Raw genomic sequence first — 20542 nt, 5'->3', positions numbered from 1 at the left:
CCTGTCCACTCCCCTGAGGCGAGAAAACGGGCTGGCCTTGACATTCATCAAGAAAGTGCACCGAGACACTAAGACATAGCAGTCTTCGAGAAAAGCCTGAGAGTATAGCTAGAAACCTCCCCAGGTTGCTACAGTCATTTACACGTTATTCCTATCCAGGAGGAGCCGCATGAGGTGGCACTTCAGCCTTGAAGTGAATCCATGAGATCCTGTGGTAGATTGTTGGCCCCTTCCCTTCCCCTTTGCACCTTCGTGTTTTCATCAGTAAATGACAAAATCAGAAATGCCTTTACTTTACAAATAGACCAAGTAGGAACAGCCTCAGGCCCTCTGAGCCCCGTCCCAGTATAAACCCCTAGTATGGGTTAGTGCAGCTCTTCTCCAAAATGAGTAAGCAACAAATTTCCAAAATGGTCAAAGCCACTCCTTGTTGGCTTCATTCCTCAAGGAGAGGAAAGCTTCTCTTTAAAACAGGAGAATGTGCATCTGTCCTGATTTGCTCCCCCTTGAAACTGAGCAATGAGCAGAACCATCCTTGGAAGCAGCGTCTTTCATTGCAGTTCATAATCGATGACAGCAGGGAGTGATGAGAACCGTAGGGCGCTGCTGGGTTTACAGATCACGTTGGCGATTTTATCTCCCGTCGTCCTCAGCCAGCCTGTGGGTTGCAACTTCTCACCAGTCAGTCCCCAGATGAGAAACCCAAGTCCCACAGGACTTGAGTGTCCAAGACCACAGGGCATTCAAGGGTGGACTGGAACTCAAATCCAGCCCTCTTTACCCCAGAGCAGACCTATCACATGGCACGCCTCTCAAAATGCTGTGCAAAATAGGTGTGTGTTTAAGAGAATATTTGCAGATTCAATGAAAGATCTAATCACAGCTGAGGTTTATCTTCCCACAGGTTATTCCCAACAAAGGAGCTCGAACAATAATGAATTTGAATCAAGTTCAAATAACCCAGGCAAACATTTGGCTAAAATATTTGGTAAGTAACTTCTTCATTTGAAACGTTTAGGTTGTGTCTTAGTTATCTAGTGCTGCTACAACAGAAATACCGCAAGTGGGTGACTTTAACAAACAGGAATTTATTTTCTCACAGTTTAGAAGGCTAAAAGTCCGAAATCAGGGTGCCGGCTCTAGGAGGAGGCTTTCTCTCCCCGTGGGCTCTGGAGGAACGTCCTTGTCTCTTCTGAGCTTCTGCCCTGGACAGTATTCAAGTGGCTTGGCATCTCTCTACCCCCGTCTCTTCTTGCTTGTTTGTTGGTTTTAATCTCTTTCATATCTCAAAAGAGATTGACTCAAGACACACCCGACATCGGTCCTGTCTCATTAATGTAAGAAAACCCATCCGCACGTGGGATTATAACCGCGGGCACAAAGGTTAGGATTTACAACATGTATTTTGGGGGGACACAGTTCAATCCATAACATCCCACACTTCAGCTACATGCCCTTGCCACATGCAGAACACATTCACCCCATCCCATCACCCCGAAAGTCTTAAGTCAACTCCAAGTCCAAAGCCTCATCTTCTGAATCATCTGAATCAGATATGGGTGAGACTTTAGGTGTGTTTCATCCTGGGGCAGAATTCCTCTTCATCTGAACCTGTGAAACCTAGACTACTATTTCCAAGATACAATGGTGGAACGGGCACAAGGTAGATAGTTCCATCACAAATGGGAGAAATTGGAGGGAAAAAGGGATAAGGTGCACCAAGCAAGTCCAAAACCCAGCAGAACAATTTACATTAGCTTTCAAGTCTTGACCAGGGACAAGAAAGGGCATTATGATGATAAACACCATGAGATTCAGGGCCAGGCTTGTAGCTGCATATCTTCAGTGGGCAGTGTCTGCTGTGCAAGTTGTCTAGCACAATCAGCTTCTCAGAAACGATTCATGGAGGTGGAGTCCCCCTTCCGGAGACAAGGTATTTTATTTTTTTATTTTTTATTTGGTTTTAACAAAGAGAAGTTTATTCTCTCACAGTTTAGTAGGCTAGAAGTCCAAATTCAGGGCAGCAGCTCCAGGGGAAGGCTTTCTCTGTCTCTGTCAGCTCTGGGGGAAGGTCCTTGACATCAGTCTTCCCTTCGTCTTGGAGCTTCTCCACACAGGAACCCCAGATCCAAAGGACGTGCTCTGTGCCCAGTGGTGCTTTCTTGGTGGTATGCAGTCTTCCTGCCTCTCTGCTTGCTTCGTCCTTTTATATCTCAAAAGAGATTGGCTCAAGACACAACCCAATCCTGTAGATTGAGTACCAGCTCTTCAGCATAACTGCTGATAATCCCATCTCATCAACATCAAAGAGACAGGATTTATAACAAGTAGGAAAATCACATCAGATGACAAAATGGTGGATAATCACACAATACAGGGAATCGTGGCCTAGCCAAGTCGACAGATATTTTGGGGGGACACCATTCAACACATGACACCCCACACTAATCCAACTTCATAGAAGTTTTAGGTTATACAACACATAAAATTGAAGATAGTTACATAATATCACAAAATGCAGGGAAATCATATCAGATCACAAAATGAAGGATAATTATATACAACTGGAGCTTATGGCCTAGCCAAGTCGACAGATATTTGGGGGGACACAGGACGATCCATGACATGTACCACACCAGTCGCCATCCAGCCTACTGACTCACGGTCCCCCTGGTGTGTCAGCTGTGCTCCTTAGGGTTTTCAACGGCTGATGTTTTTTTGAACTACATCACCAGGCCTTTCTTCTGAGGCAACTCGAAGTGGACTCGAACCTCTAATCTTTCAGTTAGCAGCAAAGAATGTTAACCATTTGTACCATCCAGGAACCTCTTTCCCAGTCTACGTCATTGTTGTTGTTAGGTGCCATCGGGCCAGTTCAGACTCGTAACAACCCTGTGTACGACAGAACAAAACACTGCCCAGCTCTGCACCATTCTCACAATTCCTGTGACGCTTGAGCCAATCGTTGCAGCCCCTGTGTCAGTCCGTCTCATTGAGGGTCTTCCTCTCTTTCACTGACCCTCTACTTTACCAAGCGTGATGTCCTTCTCCAGGGACTGATCCCTCCATGATAATCCAAAGTATGTGAGACATAGTCTCGCCACCCTTGCTTTTAAGGAGCATTCTGGTTGTACTTCTTCTGAGACAGATTTGTTCATTCTTTTTTTTTTTTTTTGGAATTAAAAAAAATTTTTTTCTTTTATTGTGCTTTAAGTGAAAGTTTACAGATCAAGTCAGTCTCTCACACAAAAACCCATATACACCTTACTACACACTCCCAATTACTCTCCCCCTAATGAGACAGCCTGCTCCCTCCCTCCACTCTCTCCTTTCATGTCCATTTCGCCAGCTTCTAACCCCCTCCACCCTCTCATCTCCCCTCCAGACAGGAGATGCCGACATAGTCTCAAGTGTCCACCTGATCCAAAAAGCTCACTCCTCATCAGCATCCCTCTCCAACCCATTGTCCAGTCCAATCCCTGTCTGAAGAGTTGGCTTTAGGAATGGTTCCAGTCTTGGGCCAACAGGAGGTCTGGGGGCCATGACCACCGGGATCCTTCTAGTCTCAGTCAGACCATTAAGTCTGGTCTTTTTATGAGAATTTGGGGTCAGCATCCCACTGCTCTCCTGCTCCCTCAGGGGTTCTCTGTTGTGTTCCCTGAGACAAGGTGTTTTAGAATATAAAGTCACATATCCGTTGAGCCTCTATCATTTATTCACTGTATTAATACGCTTCCTTAGGTCCTTACAGAGCACAGTGTATCAATCCTGCATCGCTGATATTAACCCGTCTTTGTTTACTTCACTTAAGATGAAATTCTGCTGCAAGAGTTTTCCAAAATTCCCCATGACCCGGGATTTGGTGAAACAAGAGAAGCAGCAGCCAAATCAACTACAAATGGAAACATGGACGAAAGCAAGTACTGTTTTTAAACCTAATTGTGCACATGTTTCTGAAGGCCTTTTTATTGTATTCAATGCACTACCCCATCATTTTAGCATTCTGTCAACCACCTACTTCTGGGGCAAAACCAAAGTGAGATGTGAAAGAAAGAATTGTCCAAAATCTTCTTTCTAACCTTCCACCAACTATGGAGGTCTCTGGTCTAAAGTGTAAACACCCCTGTATTTGGGGTGACCCCTGATGTGCACATGTAGGGCAGTTTCTTGTGCTCTGGAGGCTGTTCAGAGGACAGGAACCACCTTTGCAGGTGGGGCTCACCCTTCCTGGCAACACAAGCCCTGAGGAGTGGCACACCTTTCCACTCCACACTATCGTTCACCCCGCAGGATCTGGTGCAGTGGATTGTCCTGATTCTTTAGGGGGCCTGGGCAGTTATTAATACCCTACTCTGTGAATGATAACCAAAAACCAAAACCATTGCCGTCCAGTCAATTCCAACTCATGGTGACCCCATGTGTTATACAGAGTAGAACTGATTTCCAGGGGGGTTTCCTGGCTGTGATCTTTATGGAAGCAGATCACCTGGCCTTTCTCCTGTGGAGCTGCAGGGTGGGTTTGAACCACCAACCTTTCAGTTAGTAGCCAAGTGCAAACTGTGGCACCCAGAGACCGCTATGAATGATGGCAAAACAAAAAACCAAGCCCGTTGCCATCGAGTCAATTCCGACTCATAGCGACCCTATAGAACAGAGTAGAACTGCCCCACAGGGTTTCCAAGGAGCAGCTGGTGGATTCGAACAGCCGACTTTTTGGTTAGCAGCCATAGCTCACCATAGCTCTTAACCACTGCGCCCCCAGGGCTTCTTGAATGACCAGACTCAGATGAAAAACAGGACATGACCTAGGCCACACATCTAGAAATGGGTGTAACTGCAGAACATACTCTGCCCCAAAGCAGTCCACGTTATTAAAAAAAAATTAACTTTGAAAATGAAGACAGGTATTCGGTCACAGGTAATAAGCATAGAGTTGTGTCTCAGAAATCTGCCTGCGTGTGTGAAAGTACATCCTATTGGTGTTTTGCACACAGGTGTGAATTCTACTTCCTCTGTTAGTTGCATCTGCCTGGGCTCCAAACACTGCAGCTGGCAGTCAGATGGTGCCTCTGTCTACACTGACGTATGAACTGTCAGATGGTGCCTCTGTCTACACTGACGTATGAACTGTTAGATGGTGCCTCTGTCTACACTGACGTATGAACTGTCAGATGGTGCCTCTGTCTACACTGACGTATGAACTGTCAGATGGTGCCTCTGTCTACAGTGATGTATTAACTGTCAGACACATATTTCCAAGTACAACTGGGATCCTGTATTCACATTCCAAGTTAAAATTTTAAAACAATATGGGCTCAGAGTGCCCGTAAATGTGTAATGAAAAAAACTTTTTCTCTCAATTTTGTTTTTCATCTGTTTCCTCAAAGAAACCAGTGTTGCCGAGAATTCTCTGGAACCAGATAGTCTTCACCGCGGCGAGAACAGAGCTGTCAATGAAGGTAAATGCAAATGGATACAATTGGAGGCGAGGGTCAATTAGTAATACCCTCTTTTCTTCTTGCCTGAGTTTAGAGCCAAATGTGAGACTGACCAGAGGGTCTGGCAGATGGAGTTGAAACCATCACCTGTATTCTGGATAAATACTTGGCTGGACAATATGGCGCTTCTCCCCGAATTAGGAAGAGTGCCCCAATCACTGGTAGGGTTTAGAACACCCCTGATTCTCCACATCCCTGCCTGTGAGTGCCTTTGTCTGTAAAAGATACAGCCTGAAGGAGCAAATCAGAATGTTTGCTCTCTGCTGGCAGACGGAAGGAGGGAAGGGGGCTGGCCATACAGGCCAAGTCCTTCTCCCAAACTTACCAGGAAGCTTGCTCTTTCCCCCGGGGGTGGTGGGGGCTAGTGAGAGCCAGAGCACATTCCTGAAGGGTGGCTCCAGAAGAGGAGTGTTCATCTACATGAGGAGTCGGGGAAGTATCCCCTGGGTGCAGGCCAGGGGTTCAGAAGCCGGTACGTGTATGTTATGGGCTGAGGGGTGGGAATGGCAAGAGCTTATAAAAATATTTTATTAAATGTTTTAATTAAAAATCTCTTCCTAGAAGCCACCAAGAATGTCTAAAAGTGGAGTCCAATAATCTGCACATTTTTTCCACAATCCCCAAATGACTCTTGTACATTATACATTCAGCTAGGTACCAGCTCCTGGTGTGTGGAGCCATTAGCTTAGACGATTTTTAATTTACTACACAGAATCTCTAAAATGAACACTTCCTGTATCCTACAATTTGTCCTACAAATTTCCTCATGTAAATGGCATGATAATCATAAATTAAGTGTAGTTGGCCATCTCTTTGGTACCTGGGTCTACACTGGGAGAGGTGAGCGGATGATTTTATACCGAGACCTGCACATGGGTTAGAATGGCCTCATCAGCACAGTCAGTCTGCATCTTTCCATTTTCCTGGGAAACTTGCTGGTTTTGTAGGTCAAAAATGGTCAAATATCTACAATTTCATATGCCTCAACCTAATAGTTTAGAAACCATCCACGGGTCTCTGCTTAGTGGTATAAGTCATGTATCTAAGACAAGGCTTCCAACAAAGAGTAAATGCCTCAGAAAGGGTGTGACTTCTTTCCATCCACAATTCTTGTCGGAATGGATGCAAGGAGAATATTTATTTTGCTCAGCTGCCTTCTATCTTAAGTTACCTAGTCCTGCTATAACAGAAATACCCCAAGTGGATGGCTTCAACAAAGAGAAATTCATTTTCTTACAGTCTGGGAGGCTGGAGTCTGAATTCAGGGTATCAGCTTCAGGGGAAGGCTTTCTCTCTGTCAGCTCTGGAGGAAGGTCCTTGTCATCAATCTTCCCCTTGTCGAGGAGCTTCTCAGTGTAGGGACCCCAGGTTCAAAGGGCTTACTTTGCTCCCGATGCTACTTTCTTGGTATGAGGTCCCCCCGTCTCTGCTTCCTTCTCTCTTTTATATCTCAAAAGAGATTGGCTCAAGACACAATCTAATCATGTAGATTGAGTCCTGCCTCATTAACATAGCCGCCACTAACCCCATCTCATCAACATCATAGAGACAGGATTTACAACACACAGGAAAATCACATCAGATGACAAAATGGTAGACAGTCCCACAATAAGGGGAATCATGGCCTAGCCAAGTTGACAGATATTTTCTGGGGACACAATTCAATCTATGACACCTTCCTTGGAATTCCATTCCTATTGTAGTTCTAAAAAATGCCCACAAATCCTTTTCTACCTCTCTCTTCAAGGAGTGGAGCTTAATTTCCCTTCCCTATAGTGTGGGCTGGACTTAGGGACCCCCTTCTAATGCATAAAATATGGCAGAAGTGGTGGTATGCTGCTTCACAGACTGGGTCATAAAAGACATGCAGTTTCTGCCTTGCTCTCCCTTGGATCACTCAGTCTGGAAAAAGCTAGCTGCCATGTTGTGAGGACACTCAAGCAATCCTAGCAGGAGGCCCTATGACGGCAAACTGAGCCTTCTTTCCGACAGCCGGTGAGGCAGTGAAGCCTTCTGCCAACAGCCGTGTGAGCGAGGCATCTTGGAAGCAGAACTTCCAGTGCCAGGCAACCTTCCAATGACTGCGTTCTTGGCCAACCAGAGCAAGCTAAGCTGGGTGGTTCTGACTTAAAGGCTTTCATGAGGCTGCAGTCAAGATTCTTGAAGATTCATTCTCTCACTCAAAATCTAGCTAGTGGTTTCCTACCTAGAGACAGGCATCATGTGCCAGGAGCTGGAGAGCCAAACCAGGCATTCTTGTGCTCCAAGAGAGTCAGTCTAGTTAGCAAGTAATTATTAGATACAAATATGCTAAAATATAAAGTGTTCTCAAAGTGATTCAGGTTGTATTTGTATGGAGCTTTGGGAGGACAGGAGAGTGGTGGGCCTGCTTGATAAGGTTTTTGAGTAGGGAGAGTGAAGAAAGAAAAGGACTGAGAAAACACTGCAGACAGTGGTGAAGATCACACCCCCCAGGAGGAGGAGGCTAACCAGGTCCATCCTCAGAGGCCAGGGGCTGCTCTGAGCTGAGACGGGTCGGAAACCCCAGTCCACCTCCTTAATCTGCACCTCCTGTCTGTACCTCCTCCCTAGCAGCAGTGACCGTTCGGAAAAAAAAAAGTAAAAAGGGCTGAGTAGGAAGAGAAAGCCAGTAAAACCAGTTGCGGTGGCGTCAGTCCCGACTCGGGGCAGCCACGTGTAGTCAGAGTAGAGCTGTGCTCCACAGGGTTTGTTTCTTTTCCTTTTTAAAGTACAGCTTTACTGAGGTATAGTTCACATAGCATGTTTGTTGTCGTTGTGAGGTGGCGTCGAGTCGGCTCCGACTCATAGCGACCCTGTGCACAACAGAACGAAACACTGCCCGGTCCTGAACCATCCTTACCATCCTTGTTATGCTTGAGCCCATTGTTGCAGCCACTGTGTCAATCCACCCCGTTGAGGGTCTTCCTCTTTTCCCCTGACCCTGTACTCTGCCAAGCATGACGTCCTTCTCCAGGGACCGATCCCTGCTGACAACATGTCCAAAGTATGTAAGACACAGTCTCTCAATCCTTGCTTCTAAGGAGCACTCTGGTTGTACTTCTTCCAAGACAGATTTATTCGTTCTTCTGACAGTCCATGGTATATTCAATATTCTTCACCAACACCACAATTCAAAGGCGTCAGCTCTTCTTCGCTCTTCCTTATTCACTGCCCAGCTTTCACATGCATATGATGTGATTGAACATACCACGGGGTGGGTCAGGTGCACCTTAGTCTTCAAGGTGACATCTTTGCTTTTCAACACTTTAAAGAGGTCCTTTGCAGCAGATTTACCCAGTGCAATGCGTCTTTTGATTTCTTGACTGCTGCTTCTATGGGTGTTGATTGTGGATCCAAGTAAAATGAAGTCCTTGACAACTTCAATCTTTTCTCCGTTTATCATGATGTGGCTTATTGGTTCAGTTGTGAGGATTTTTATTTTCTTTATGTTGAGGTGTAATCCATACTGAAGGCTGTGGTCTTTGATCTTCATCAGTAAGTGCTCCAAGTCCTCTTCACTTTCAGCAAGCAAGGTTGTGTCATCTGCATAACGCAGGTTGTTAATGAGTCTTCCTCCAATCCTGATGCCCCGTTCTTCTTCAGGTAGTCCAGCTTCCCAGATTATTTGCTCAGCATACAGATTGAATAGGTATGGTGAAAGGATACAACCCCGATGCACACCTTTCCTGACATTTAACCACTCGGTATCCCCTTGTTCTGTCCAAACAACCACCTCTTGATCTATGTATAGGTTCTTCATGAGCATAATTAAGTGTTCTGGAATTCCCATTCTTTGCAATGTTATCCATAATTTGTCATGATCCACATAGTCAAATGCCTTTGTATAGTCAATAAAACACAGGTAAACGTCCTTCTGGTATTCTCTGCTTTTGGCCAGGATCCATCTGACATCAGCAATGATATCCCTGGTTCCACGTCCTCTTCTGAATCCTGCCTGAATTTCTGGCAGTTCCCTGTGGATATACTGCTGCAGCCACTTTTGAATGATCTTCAGAAAAATTTTGCTTGCCTGTGATATTAATGAAATTGTTCAATAATTTTCACATTCTGTTGAATCACCTTTCTTGGGAATAGGCATAAATATGGATCTCTTCCAGCCAGTTGGCCAGGTAGCTGTCTTCCAAATTTCTTGGCATAGACGAGTGAGCACTCTCAGGGCTGAATCCATTTGTTGAAACACCTGAATTGATATTCTGTCAATTCTTGGAGCCTTGTTTTTCGCCAATGCCTTCAGCTACCTCTTGAAATGGTTGAACGTCAACTAATTGTTTTTGGTGTAATGACTCTGTGTATTCCTTCCATCTTCTTTTGATGCTTCCTACATTGTTTGATATTTTCCCCATAGAATCCTTCACTGTTGGAACTCGAGGCTTGAATTTTTTCTTCAGTTCTTTCAGCTTGAGAAACACTGAGCGTGTTCTTCCCTTTTGGTTTTCTATCTCCAGCTCTTTGCACATGTCATTATAATACTGTATTTTCTCTTCTGGAGTCATCTTCGAAATCTTCTCTTCAATTCTTTTACTTCATCATTTCTTCCTTTTGTTTTAGCTGCTCGACATTCAAGAGCAAGTTTCAGTCCCCTCTGACATCCAACTTGGTCTTTTCTTTCTTTCCTGTCTTTTCAGTGACCTCTTGCTTTCTTCATGTATGATGTCCTAGATGTCATTCCACAACTCGTCTGGTCTTCAGTCATTAGTGTTCAACGCGTCAAATCTATTCTTGAGATGGTCTCTAAATTCAGGTGGGATATACTCAAGATCGTATTGTGGCTCTCGTGGACTTGCTCTGATTTTCTTCACTTTCAAATTGGACTTGCATATGAGCAATTGATGGTCTGTTCCACAGTCGGACCCAGCCTTGTACTGACTGATGATATTGAGCTTTTCCATCGTCTCTTTCCACAGATGTAATCGATTTGATTCCTGTGTGTCGCATCTGGTGAGGTCCATGTGTATAGTCGCTGTTTATGTTGGTGAAAAAGGTATTTGCAATGAAGAAGTCGTTGGTCTTGCAAAATTCTATTGTTTGATCTCTGGCATGGCTTCTATCACCAAGGCCATATTTTCCAACTACCAATCTTTCTTCTTTGTTTCCAACTTTCGCATTCTAATCACCAGTAATTATCAATGCATCCTGATTGCATGTTTGATCAATTTCAGACTGCAGAAGCTGATAAAAATCTTCTATTTCTTCATCTTTGGCCTTAGTGGTTGGTGCGTAACTTCGAATAATAATCGTATTAACTGGTCTTCTTGTAGGCTTATGGATATTATCCTGTCATTGACAATGCTGTACTTCAGGATAGATCTTAAAATGTTCTTTTTGATGATGACTGCAACACCATTCCTCTTCAAGTTGTCATTCCCAGCATAGTAGACTATATGATTGTCTGATTCCAAATGGCCAATACCAGTCCATTTGAGCTCACTAATGCCTAGGATATCGATGTTTATGTGTTCCATTCATTTTTGATGATTTCCAATTTTCCGTGCTTCATACTTTGTACATTCCAGGTTCCGATTATTAATGGATGTTTGCAGCTGTTTCTTCTCATTTTGAGTCATGTCATCTCAGCAAATGAAGCTTTACTTCATCCACATCATTAAGGTCTGTGAAAACTCAGAGTAGACGAAAAACTATTGAATTGTACATTTTAAATGATGAATCACATACCATACAATTCTTTATTTAAAATGTACAGTTCAATGGTTTTTAGTCTATTCACAGAGTTGTGCGACTATCACAACATTCTAAGTTTTGAACATTGTTGTTGCCCAGCTTTCTTTTGATTGGTGTTTGTATGGTATAATATTTTTCATCCTTTTCTTTACTGAGATATTTTTAATCTTTCTATATCTATATTTAAAGTGAGTTTCTTCTAAGAGGATATAGTTGTCTTGCTTTTTTTTTTCATTAGTCAAATGTGATCATCCCTGCCCTTTAAGTGCAGTCTTAGATCTTTTACATGTAATGTGATTTCTTTTTTTATAACTTATTTAATTTTTGTTGTTGTTGAGAACATACACAGCAGAACATGCATCAATTCAGTAATTTCTACGCGTACAATTCAGCGCCATCGACCGCCGTTGTTTTTTAGTTTTGCGCAGCCATTCTCACGCCCCTTTTCCAAGTTGTTTCTAATGGCTGATTTTTTGGAAGTAGATCTCCAGACTTTCTTCTGAGGCACCTCTGGGTGGTCTTGAACCACCAACCTTTCAGTTAGCAGCTGAGTGTGTTAGCCATTTGAACCACCCAGGAACACCAAGCGAAGGTCTTATAAAAGTGTGCCCGGGTCTGTGGACAGCAGTTTAAGCTATTAGTGGTCACGGGTCCAGTTCTCACCCAGAGACATCTCGTGTTAGGGTGCAGTTACTGTATGTAATGGAAGGCTCATTTCAATGTCAACATCTCTTGAGTGTGAAAACAAAACAGAAAAGTTATAAAGATGTAAAATTTCAACTTTTCCTTGAGCACGAACCAAAATTTCTTGGTTCTGGGCTCATTTATGAAAATTTTACCAAACCCAGGATATGATTACTTTGTAACTTGAAACGAGTGTGCTTCATGGGAGATTGCTTGTCATTGCTTGCTCTTGTAATGGGCTGCTGCTTTACTCAATCATGTTGTCTAAAACTGAAAAGAAAAGAATTTTGGAAATCAAACTATAATTATTTGTCAAACTTGATACTTGTGCTTATTTTTTTCCCCACAGAAAATATCAATCCAACAAATGATCAAAATTACATTCCATCACATAAAGAAAACATTCTTCAAAGTCGCCAAAGAGCTGTAGGTAAATGATGATGATAAATATTACCAAAACCAAACCAAACGAAAAAACACCAAACCAGCTGTTGTCAAGTCAGTTCTGACTCATGGCGACCCGATGAGTTTCAGAGAACTGTGCTCCATAGGATTTTCATTGGCTGATTTTTAGAAGTAGATTGCCAGGCCTATCTTTCTTCCAAGATGCCTCTGGGTAGATTCAAACCACCAGCCTTTCAGTTAGTAGCCGATTGCTTAACTGTTTGCACCTAAATATGTATTATGGGAACTCCTAAATCGATATTACCCAAACCAAACTAAACCCGTTGCCGTTGAGTCAATTCCAACTCATAGCAACCCTATAGGACAGAGTAGAACTGCCCCATGGGGTTTCTAAGGAGCGCCTGGTGGATTTGAACTGCCCACCTTTTGGTTAGCAGCTGTAGCTCTTAACCACTATGCCACCAGGGTTTCCATAAATAAGTATTTCAGTGGTTCCAAATTCTGGGACTTTTTTTGTTTGTTTTCTTTCTTGTGGTGTACAGAGAAGGAAAGTAAAAATTTGTATTCAAGTGAAGTTTAGAACCTCTTTTTCACAGCTTTATGCAAGAGCAAGGCAAACTTAACACCTTACGGGACTAGCTGCATGTCATCCAGAGTTGTCCGTCTGCGGTTGTTAATCTGTGAACTTTGCCTTGACAAGTGACATTTCCAAAGTCAAGTTATAATGAGTTATATTTGGAGTTTTCTCTCCTTTCTAAGCTAAATTGAATAAGGAACAAATCTCTCTCTCTTCCCAGGAATGATCAGGACTTCATGAGGCTGTTATTGTCACACCCCCACACGATAGTCCTAACCATGTTGCAGTAGTTCCCTGCCCCTTTGCGAACTAGACCAAGGAACCTTCAGCCAGCTCACCCCGAAGCTGCCCCTCTAGCTCTCAGAGGTCTCCCCTCTGGGCTGGGGCATCCAGCCCAGCTTGAACTCTTCTGGGGACGCTTCCCCATTCCCTTATTGACAGCTCTGCTTTCTGCCTGCTGAGCCTCCAGACGTACCTTCCTGCAGCTTCCACCCTTCGGTTCTGGTTTTCTCCCTTAGAACTTCTCAGAACATGTCTCAGTCTCGCCCCTGGGCCAGTCCTGCATCTGACAGAGATGGCTCTAGTGTCCACGCTAAGCTCCTTCCGTCCAATGGACAGGCCTCATAAGCAAATGGGCCAGAGATAGCTGGTGGCTGAGTCGGGAGGTAAATATTCCTGATTTTCCACCTCGTCCTTTTCTACTACCCCATGGTGCAGTCCCTCTGTGGATAAAGGAATATTTTAGTGTAGCTAATTTTTCTGTTTTGTCCTTGAAATTCAAGACACTGGTGGTTAAAAGCTCTGCTGCTAACCAAAAGGTCAGCAGTTTGAATCCACCAGCTGCTCCTTGGAAACCCTATGGGGCAGTTCTCTGTCCTATAGGGTCGCTATGAGTTGGAATTGACTCAGCGGCAATGGTTTTTTTTTTTTGTGGCTTATAAATTGTTCCCATGAGCATTACACCGTCTAAGCCTCATAACAAATCTGTAAGGCAGTTCTTATCACCTCTGTTTTATACAAGTGGAGGCTGGGGCTCTGGGAGGCCCCGTGACCAATGAAAGACCCTCGCTAGGGTCCTTTTGGTTCCCAGCCAGCAGCAGCATCACTCTGGATCTGTGAAATGCTGATCCTCTGGGGCCCCACACTACTGAACCAGGGGCTCTGGGTGGGCCCAGCAGTTTATGCTTTAACAAGGCCTCCCGGGGATTCTGATGCTTGCTGCAGTTTGAGAACCGTGCCCCAGCCTATGGGTGGGCTAGCCAGGAGTTTGTTCTGTTAACAAAATAAAACCTAAGACTGATGTGGAGCCGTTCTTTGGGGTTTGCCTCTGAAAACCCTTCCTCACGCCTCACCTTGACTCTGGAGAAACTTGTCCCCACCGTGAAAACACAACTATGCAGAGCCCAGTTGCTTCTAGATGGACACATTTTCTCATTCTGTCTTTTATCTTTTTCAGAGGTAAAGAGTGATAAAAAATCCTCTCTGTTCAACAGGGATCTAAATGAGGAATCGACTACTCCAGAGAACGAATATGATTCAGGTAGTAATCTGTGTAGCATGAGCTAACTAGGAAACTTAAGTACAGTTGCCTCTGGAGTGTCTGCTTGCCTGTCATGGTATTGTAACTGAACAGATGTCAGCACCCCTTTGATTCACCCACAGAAACATACAAGCTGTAGTTAAAGTTACAAATTAAACTAACTTCAGGAATTTGGCCACCTTTTCAAAAAGATGTGACATCTGTGTTGTTTTATGTGGCAGTGCTGTTCGTAACACGGACACGAGTTTCTGAGCCCCTGCTGGCCACTGAGGCTTCCCAGTAAGCGGGGGATTAAATGCCAACGGTAACCTAGTCCCTGATTTGCGGGGCGCCTTCAGGGTTGGATTACCTGAGCCCAGGCCTGTTATCCGGAGCGTGTAGAAACGCACGCTTCTGAGCAACATGCTGGTACCAAGCCGAGCACAGCCATTCACTCAGCTGTCTGCTATCATGACGACACTGGCTCTCAGTTCCTAACTCCCAGAAACGCCTCAGGGGGCTGTTTTCCTTTCCTGTGGGGTTTTTGGTGTTACAATCCGCTGCTTGCTCTAGAAACAGGCCCGGCAGAGGATGGACCCATCTGTCTTGTGAACCAGGTGGCTTCTTAAAGCCAGGGTGTCTCTGGAGAAGAGCCTGGAAGGAAAGCAGAGAGTTTCTGCTCTAGTCTGCCTTGGCTAATGGGAACAGCACTCCAGGGTGCTGTTGTCTCTCCTGCTGGTACCTAAGGCCTATGGAGACCCTTGTTCACAAGTTGGCATAACCCTCATGTCCCAGAGAACACATGGACACACAGGCACCTGTCCACACGACCCTCCCTGCACATGATCTGTGCTTTGGTGCCTCAGGTGCGTTCAGAAGTGCCCCCCCTTGGCCTCCCGCTGCTGCTGGATCTTCACCTAGATGCTCAGGTGGGCGGCTCACAGAATGCCGGCTGGCTATGCCGCCTGTGAGGTGAGGGAGCAAGAAGAGCCCCATGTGTCCAGAGTAAGTAGGGTCTCAAAGAGGGACCCTTTTTGCCAGAAGACTTTCCATAGGATTTCTCAGAGATGGATGGTGACCACAGTGGAGCGTTCAGGAGATCAAATTGAGCTTTGCCAGCCACACAGGCAGTCCAATCTCTGCTCTGTAGTCAAGCAAAACTTTACTAGTATGTTGACTTAACTAAATTATTATGGTCCTCATTCTATTTTTAAAGTTTTGATTTATGCCTTTTACTTACAAGCTTATTTATTTGCAAAGTTAACAGGTAAACTTTGTCTTTGTTGAGCCAAAGGGATTACAGACGTGAGAAATACTAAAGACAATACTAAAAAATGATTTGGTTACTAAATTTGATTTATTAACTCTTTGTGTTGCTTCAATTTTAGAATTCAGTAGGGAAGAAAATTATTGCTGAATTACAACCCAGCTCTAGATCCTGGGTTACAGTAGAAAGGGTATGTGTTGTGGGGGGTGGGGGGTGGAGGCAGAGGGCAGGAGAAGGAGCTGGAGGAAATGAAGAGAAGAGAGATGACTCGGCCTCGGGGTACAGCTATCCTCAGGTCTAATTGTCACAAAATTTTATACGTGAAACCTAACAGCTCAAAAAAAAACCGATAGCTCTGTAAAAACATCATTGCCGCAGGTTTCCTTCTGCGGCATTATGGGATTGGAAGGTGGCAAGGAATGGAGAATGGCCGTCAATGGGCTGCCATTAGAAGAACTCAGAAGGGCTGGGGCAGCAGAAAGTGTCCCTGGGTGGTGCTCAGCTGCTCACTGAAAGGTTAGCGGTGCAAGTCCGTTCAGAGGCAGCTTGGAAGAAAGAGCTGGTGATCTATTTTTGAAAAATCAGCCTTTGAAAAACCCTGTGGAGCCCACTTCTACTCTGACACATATGGGGTTGCCATGAGTTGGAGCCGACTTGACTCAACAGCAGAGCAAACCTACTAGCTGATTTATCCCGACAGAGCAGTTAGAGCAGCTGGAGGCTGCTGCCTCCTTACACAGCGCAGAAGAAGGTGGGGGGCCGGAAGACATGCCCACTTTTCTCCCCATAACCTACGGCCGGCACACTGCTGCCTCCATCCCAAGGATCCCCTCGGCAGCTCTCCACACTAAGCCACCCTGATTCCTGTGGTCATTCCTCTCTGCCTCGTTTCCCTCATTCTTTATCCCCTTTTGGTCACATTCCAAATGGGGTGACAGAACTTGTAGGAGTCTCTGATGTCAGCTGGGGTTCCTTTCCTTTGAGATCTAGATGAGATTGCCTTGTATTTCCAAGCTCATGCTTGGTGTTCCCATTGGGTCACTTACTCATGGCGACCCCATATGTTACAGAGTAGAGCTACTCCACAGGGTTTTAAGACCATGAAGCAGATCGCCAGGCCTGTCTTTCCTGGTGCCACTGGGTGGGTTTGAACCACTAACCTTTACGTTAATAGTTCAGTGCGAATCGTTTTGGCACCTAGGAGCTCTGCAAGTCTCCAGAGGCTCCTAAATGTTCATGATCATCTCTGGGATTGTGTTTGCCTCATGTCAACACACCTGAAATTCCCCCCAACCTGCACACAGGAAGCAGGTTGTTTACACAGTAGGCTTTCCCAAAGTCGGGGGACACGGATGGTGGGTGGCCGAGAAGAAGTTTTTCCACTGCCATGAGAAAATCTTCAAACCAAATATTTGACTTTATTGTTCTGACAAGCCTTTCCAGTAGAAATTTTCCACCTGAAAAGTTTTTTTTTTTTTTTTTATAGGGCCCCAGGAAACCCTGGTAGTGTAGTGGTTAAGTGCTACGGCTGCTAACCAAAAGGTCGGCAGTTTGAATCCACCATGTGCTCCTTGGAAACTTTGTGGGGCAGTTCTCCTCTGTCCTGTAGGGCCACTATGAGCTGGGATCAACTCGATGGCAACAGATTTTTTTTTTTTTTAATAGGGACCCAGCTTCCTCTCTTCCCATCTGAGCTGTCCTCTCTTCCCCTCACCTCCCACAAACCGTGGTCTGTTGAACTTTCTTGTTTTGGTGTTTGCCAGCCCATACCTCCGCATCTCACCTCCACCCCACCACCAAACGGTTTGTGAATATGTTTTCCTCAACAAAGACAGTTCCTTCCCCAGGAGGACTTCTGGAGCCAGCAGTTCAGATGTTAACCTTTTCCTTCCCGCCACGTGCAGAAGGAACAGGTCCTCCCTGGAGGGTTTGTCACGGGTGTGGGGTACTGAGGCGGGGTCTGTATGGTGCTGCCACTCAGTGTCTACTCTGCCATGTGTCTTCTTGTTTAGATGCTCAAACTGAGAACCCGCCGTGTGCACAGACTCTGCACTTCCTCCAGAAAAATATCACCATCGCCGCTGCCATCGTGGCGGCCATTCTCGTGGCCACAGTGTCGGTGGTGCTTTTATTAATGTCATGGAGCAGGAGTAAACAGACTGTGTGAGTGGCAGTTAGTACCCGCCTTCCTTCCAAGAGCTCGTGGGTGTTTGTCTTAATATTGCCCCAAAGCTTCCTGCTGATCCTGGATTTGGGAGGAGGGCAGGGGTCACCTGGTATGCTTAGTACAAGGGCAGTTGTCCCAGCCTATAGGTTTTTAGGCATTGCCTAGGTGATCCCAATGCACAGCCAGGTTTTTTAATCCCTGGCTCAGACCATGCTTGTTCCTAAAGGCCACTGCAGGTGAGGTCAGACCTGGTCCCCAAAGACTGGCTGTTGAAAGAGGAGACAGTATAGTCTCTAGCTAAGAGATTGGAAAATAGGAATATTGACGTAGGAAAGAAATGGAAGGTACAGCTAGCTGAGGGCAGGGAAAGATGAGGCCGTGGAGGAGAGGTGTGAGCAGGGCTAGTACTCAGCCCGTCCACACTGGTGCAGCTGCACTGTCATTAAAACAGTGAAAGACGTCTCTACTTAGAAGAGGTTTACCAGCAGCCACGTTCCAGAACCCCATACTGTCCCATGACATGACCATTCAGGCCCTCCCACAGACTTCCCAGTCTTCCCTGTTACCCTGCAAATGAAGGGCTAATACCTGGCACAGGTATGTGCTAATACCCGGCTCTGCAGGACTCTGCTCCAACAGTCCATTTTGATGGGTCAGAATTCAAGCGCAGAGGCACTAAGGCTGAGCAGGCGCTAGAGGGCAAATCGTTCCTGTGATTGTATGTGTGCGGTGATTGCACCTCAACATTATGTGCCCCATTCTGCATCCACTGGGACACATCCCTGACCACAGAGGCAAGAGCAGCCCCCGTGGGCACCTCAGATCCCACCTGACGCTACGTTGGGTGCTCGACTTGTTCACAAAGAGGGCAGAGGTGTGTGATGAGGGGTGAAGTGCCCCCCACAACCACCCTCTAACTCTGAGTCTGCAGTATTTAAACTTCCCTGTAAGAGTGCCATTGATTTCACTAAAGGTGTCCTTTAAAATTGCAAAGGTTCCTGGAACTGGTAACTCGTTCAGGCCAGTCACCACCACCTCACATTCAGCTTCGTCCTCTGAGACAGAAATGGGCCCATGAAAGAAAGGAGGAGCCCTGAGTGTGGCAGAAGTCAGGTAGAGGATTTAAAGGGTTCCTGAAATTAAGCTCGACCCACTTTACAGTTCCAACTGGTGCTCATCAATTGGAGCCGCCATTTTCCCGTCATGCCACTTGGAGGTACGGAAGAAGTGGGGGAGACTGTGGCTCCATCCCATGGAGACAATGTAGGTGACCTGTGTTATAAGAAAGTGGGGAAAGGAGTGTCCCAGAGGCCCTGAGCTGTCCAGAGGCAAAATGAATTCCCTGCCCAACAAACCCTCTGGATGGGACATAGAATCCTCCCCCCTCGGGAACATCAGCCTCTATCACTGCCCCATAAATAGACAGAAGAAACCCCTATGTATTTAGCTGAGAAATAAGACTTTGTGTTTTGTTTTAGAGTGCCTCCAGCAAACATGACGTATAATATTTTTATAATGACTGGAAAGACTTGGTGGCAAAAGACTCATGAAGAAAGCAAGGATCTCAAAAAACATACAGGAAAAGAGAAACAACTGGAATGTCACTCCTGTGTCTAATCCAGGTCATGGGACCAGCCGAGTCAGGACTTAAAGCTGTGATGCCAGGATATTCTGGACCCAAACACCGTGAAGAGGCAGTTTCTGTCTGTGAGGTGCTCTGTACAGACGCGCTTCTTACCTTCTTGTGCCAATCTTGAATGGACTCCCCCCCAAAAATTTTATTTTTTACCACAAGGTGCTATGGCAATATGGCTCCAATGCCTAGTGCAGGAGACTTAATACATTTACCCAAAGACAAGCCTGAGAAACAATAGATTTATTTATGTATTAAATTATCGACTCATTCTTTCAGTCCTTTATTCCATAGACACTAATTGGACACCTAATATGTAGACAGGATCAAAATACAGGGAGGGAACCAAAGACGAACCAGGCATGGGTTCTGCCCTGAGGAAGCTCACTGGCTGGGGGGAGGAGGGTGAGAATATGACCCGTACCTAAATTAATTAAAAAAATATATTGTGGTGAAAATATACACAGCAAAACATTTGCCAACTGAACAATTTCTATGTGTATAATTCAGTGGCATTGATTACATTCTTCATGTCATGCAGCCATTATATCTATCCTTTTCCAAATTATTCCACCACCGTTAACATAAACTCAACGCCCCTTAAGCAAAGGCTCCCCCTTTCCCCTCTTTCCTACCGTTGGTAACCACTAATAATTTTTGGTTTCTATATATTTTCTTATTTCATATAAGTGAGATCATATATTATTGTCTTTTTGTGGCTGACTTATTTCACTCAGCATAATGTTTTCCAGGTTCATCCATGCTGTGGTATGCATGAGAACTTCATTTCTCTTTAGGGCTGCTGAATATTCCATCATCTGTATATACCACATTTTGTTTATCCATTCATCTGTGGATGGGCGTTTTGGTTGTTTCCACATTTTGGCTCTTGTGAAAAGTGCTTCAGTGGATACTGATGTACAGATTTCTGTTTGCATTCCTATTTTCTCCTCTTCTGCGTATATCCTAGGTTTGGGATTGCTGGGTCATATGGCAATTCTATGTTCAGCTTTTTGAGAAACTGCCAAACTGGTTTCCACAGTGGCTGCACCATTTTACACTCCCACTAGC

General features: G+C 45.1%; 1 protein-coding gene across 1 annotated transcript in view; it reads left to right on the top strand.

Annotated features, from left to right (window-relative positions):
* Positions 1-19697, top strand: part of C17H2orf92 (chromosome 17 C2orf92 homolog) — a 38508-nt gene extending 18811 nt beyond the window's left edge. Inside the window, exons 4-10 of the mRNA XM_049856953.1 lie at positions 905-988; positions 3812-3916; positions 5388-5459; positions 12253-12333; positions 14342-14425; positions 17684-17834; positions 19317-19697. Coding sequence (XP_049712910.1) covers positions 3907-3916; positions 5388-5459; positions 12253-12333; positions 14342-14425; positions 17684-17834; positions 19317-19455 — 537 coding nt within the window. The 5' untranslated portion in view covers positions 905-988; positions 3812-3906 and the 3' untranslated portion in view covers positions 19456-19697. The remainder of the gene's footprint in view (positions 1-904; positions 989-3811; positions 3917-5387; positions 5460-12252; positions 12334-14341; positions 14426-17683; positions 17835-19316) is intronic.
* Positions 19698-20542: the final 845 nt, after the last annotated feature.

This window comes from Elephas maximus, chromosome 17 (genome assembly GCF_024166365.1).
Source record: "Elephas maximus indicus isolate mEleMax1 chromosome 17, mEleMax1 primary haplotype, whole genome shotgun sequence".
Lineage (NCBI taxonomy): Eukaryota > Metazoa > Chordata > Mammalia > Proboscidea > Elephantidae > Elephas > Elephas maximus.
Note: the sequence above shows the minus strand (reverse complement) of the source record. Positions and strands in the feature narration are given on the sequence as shown.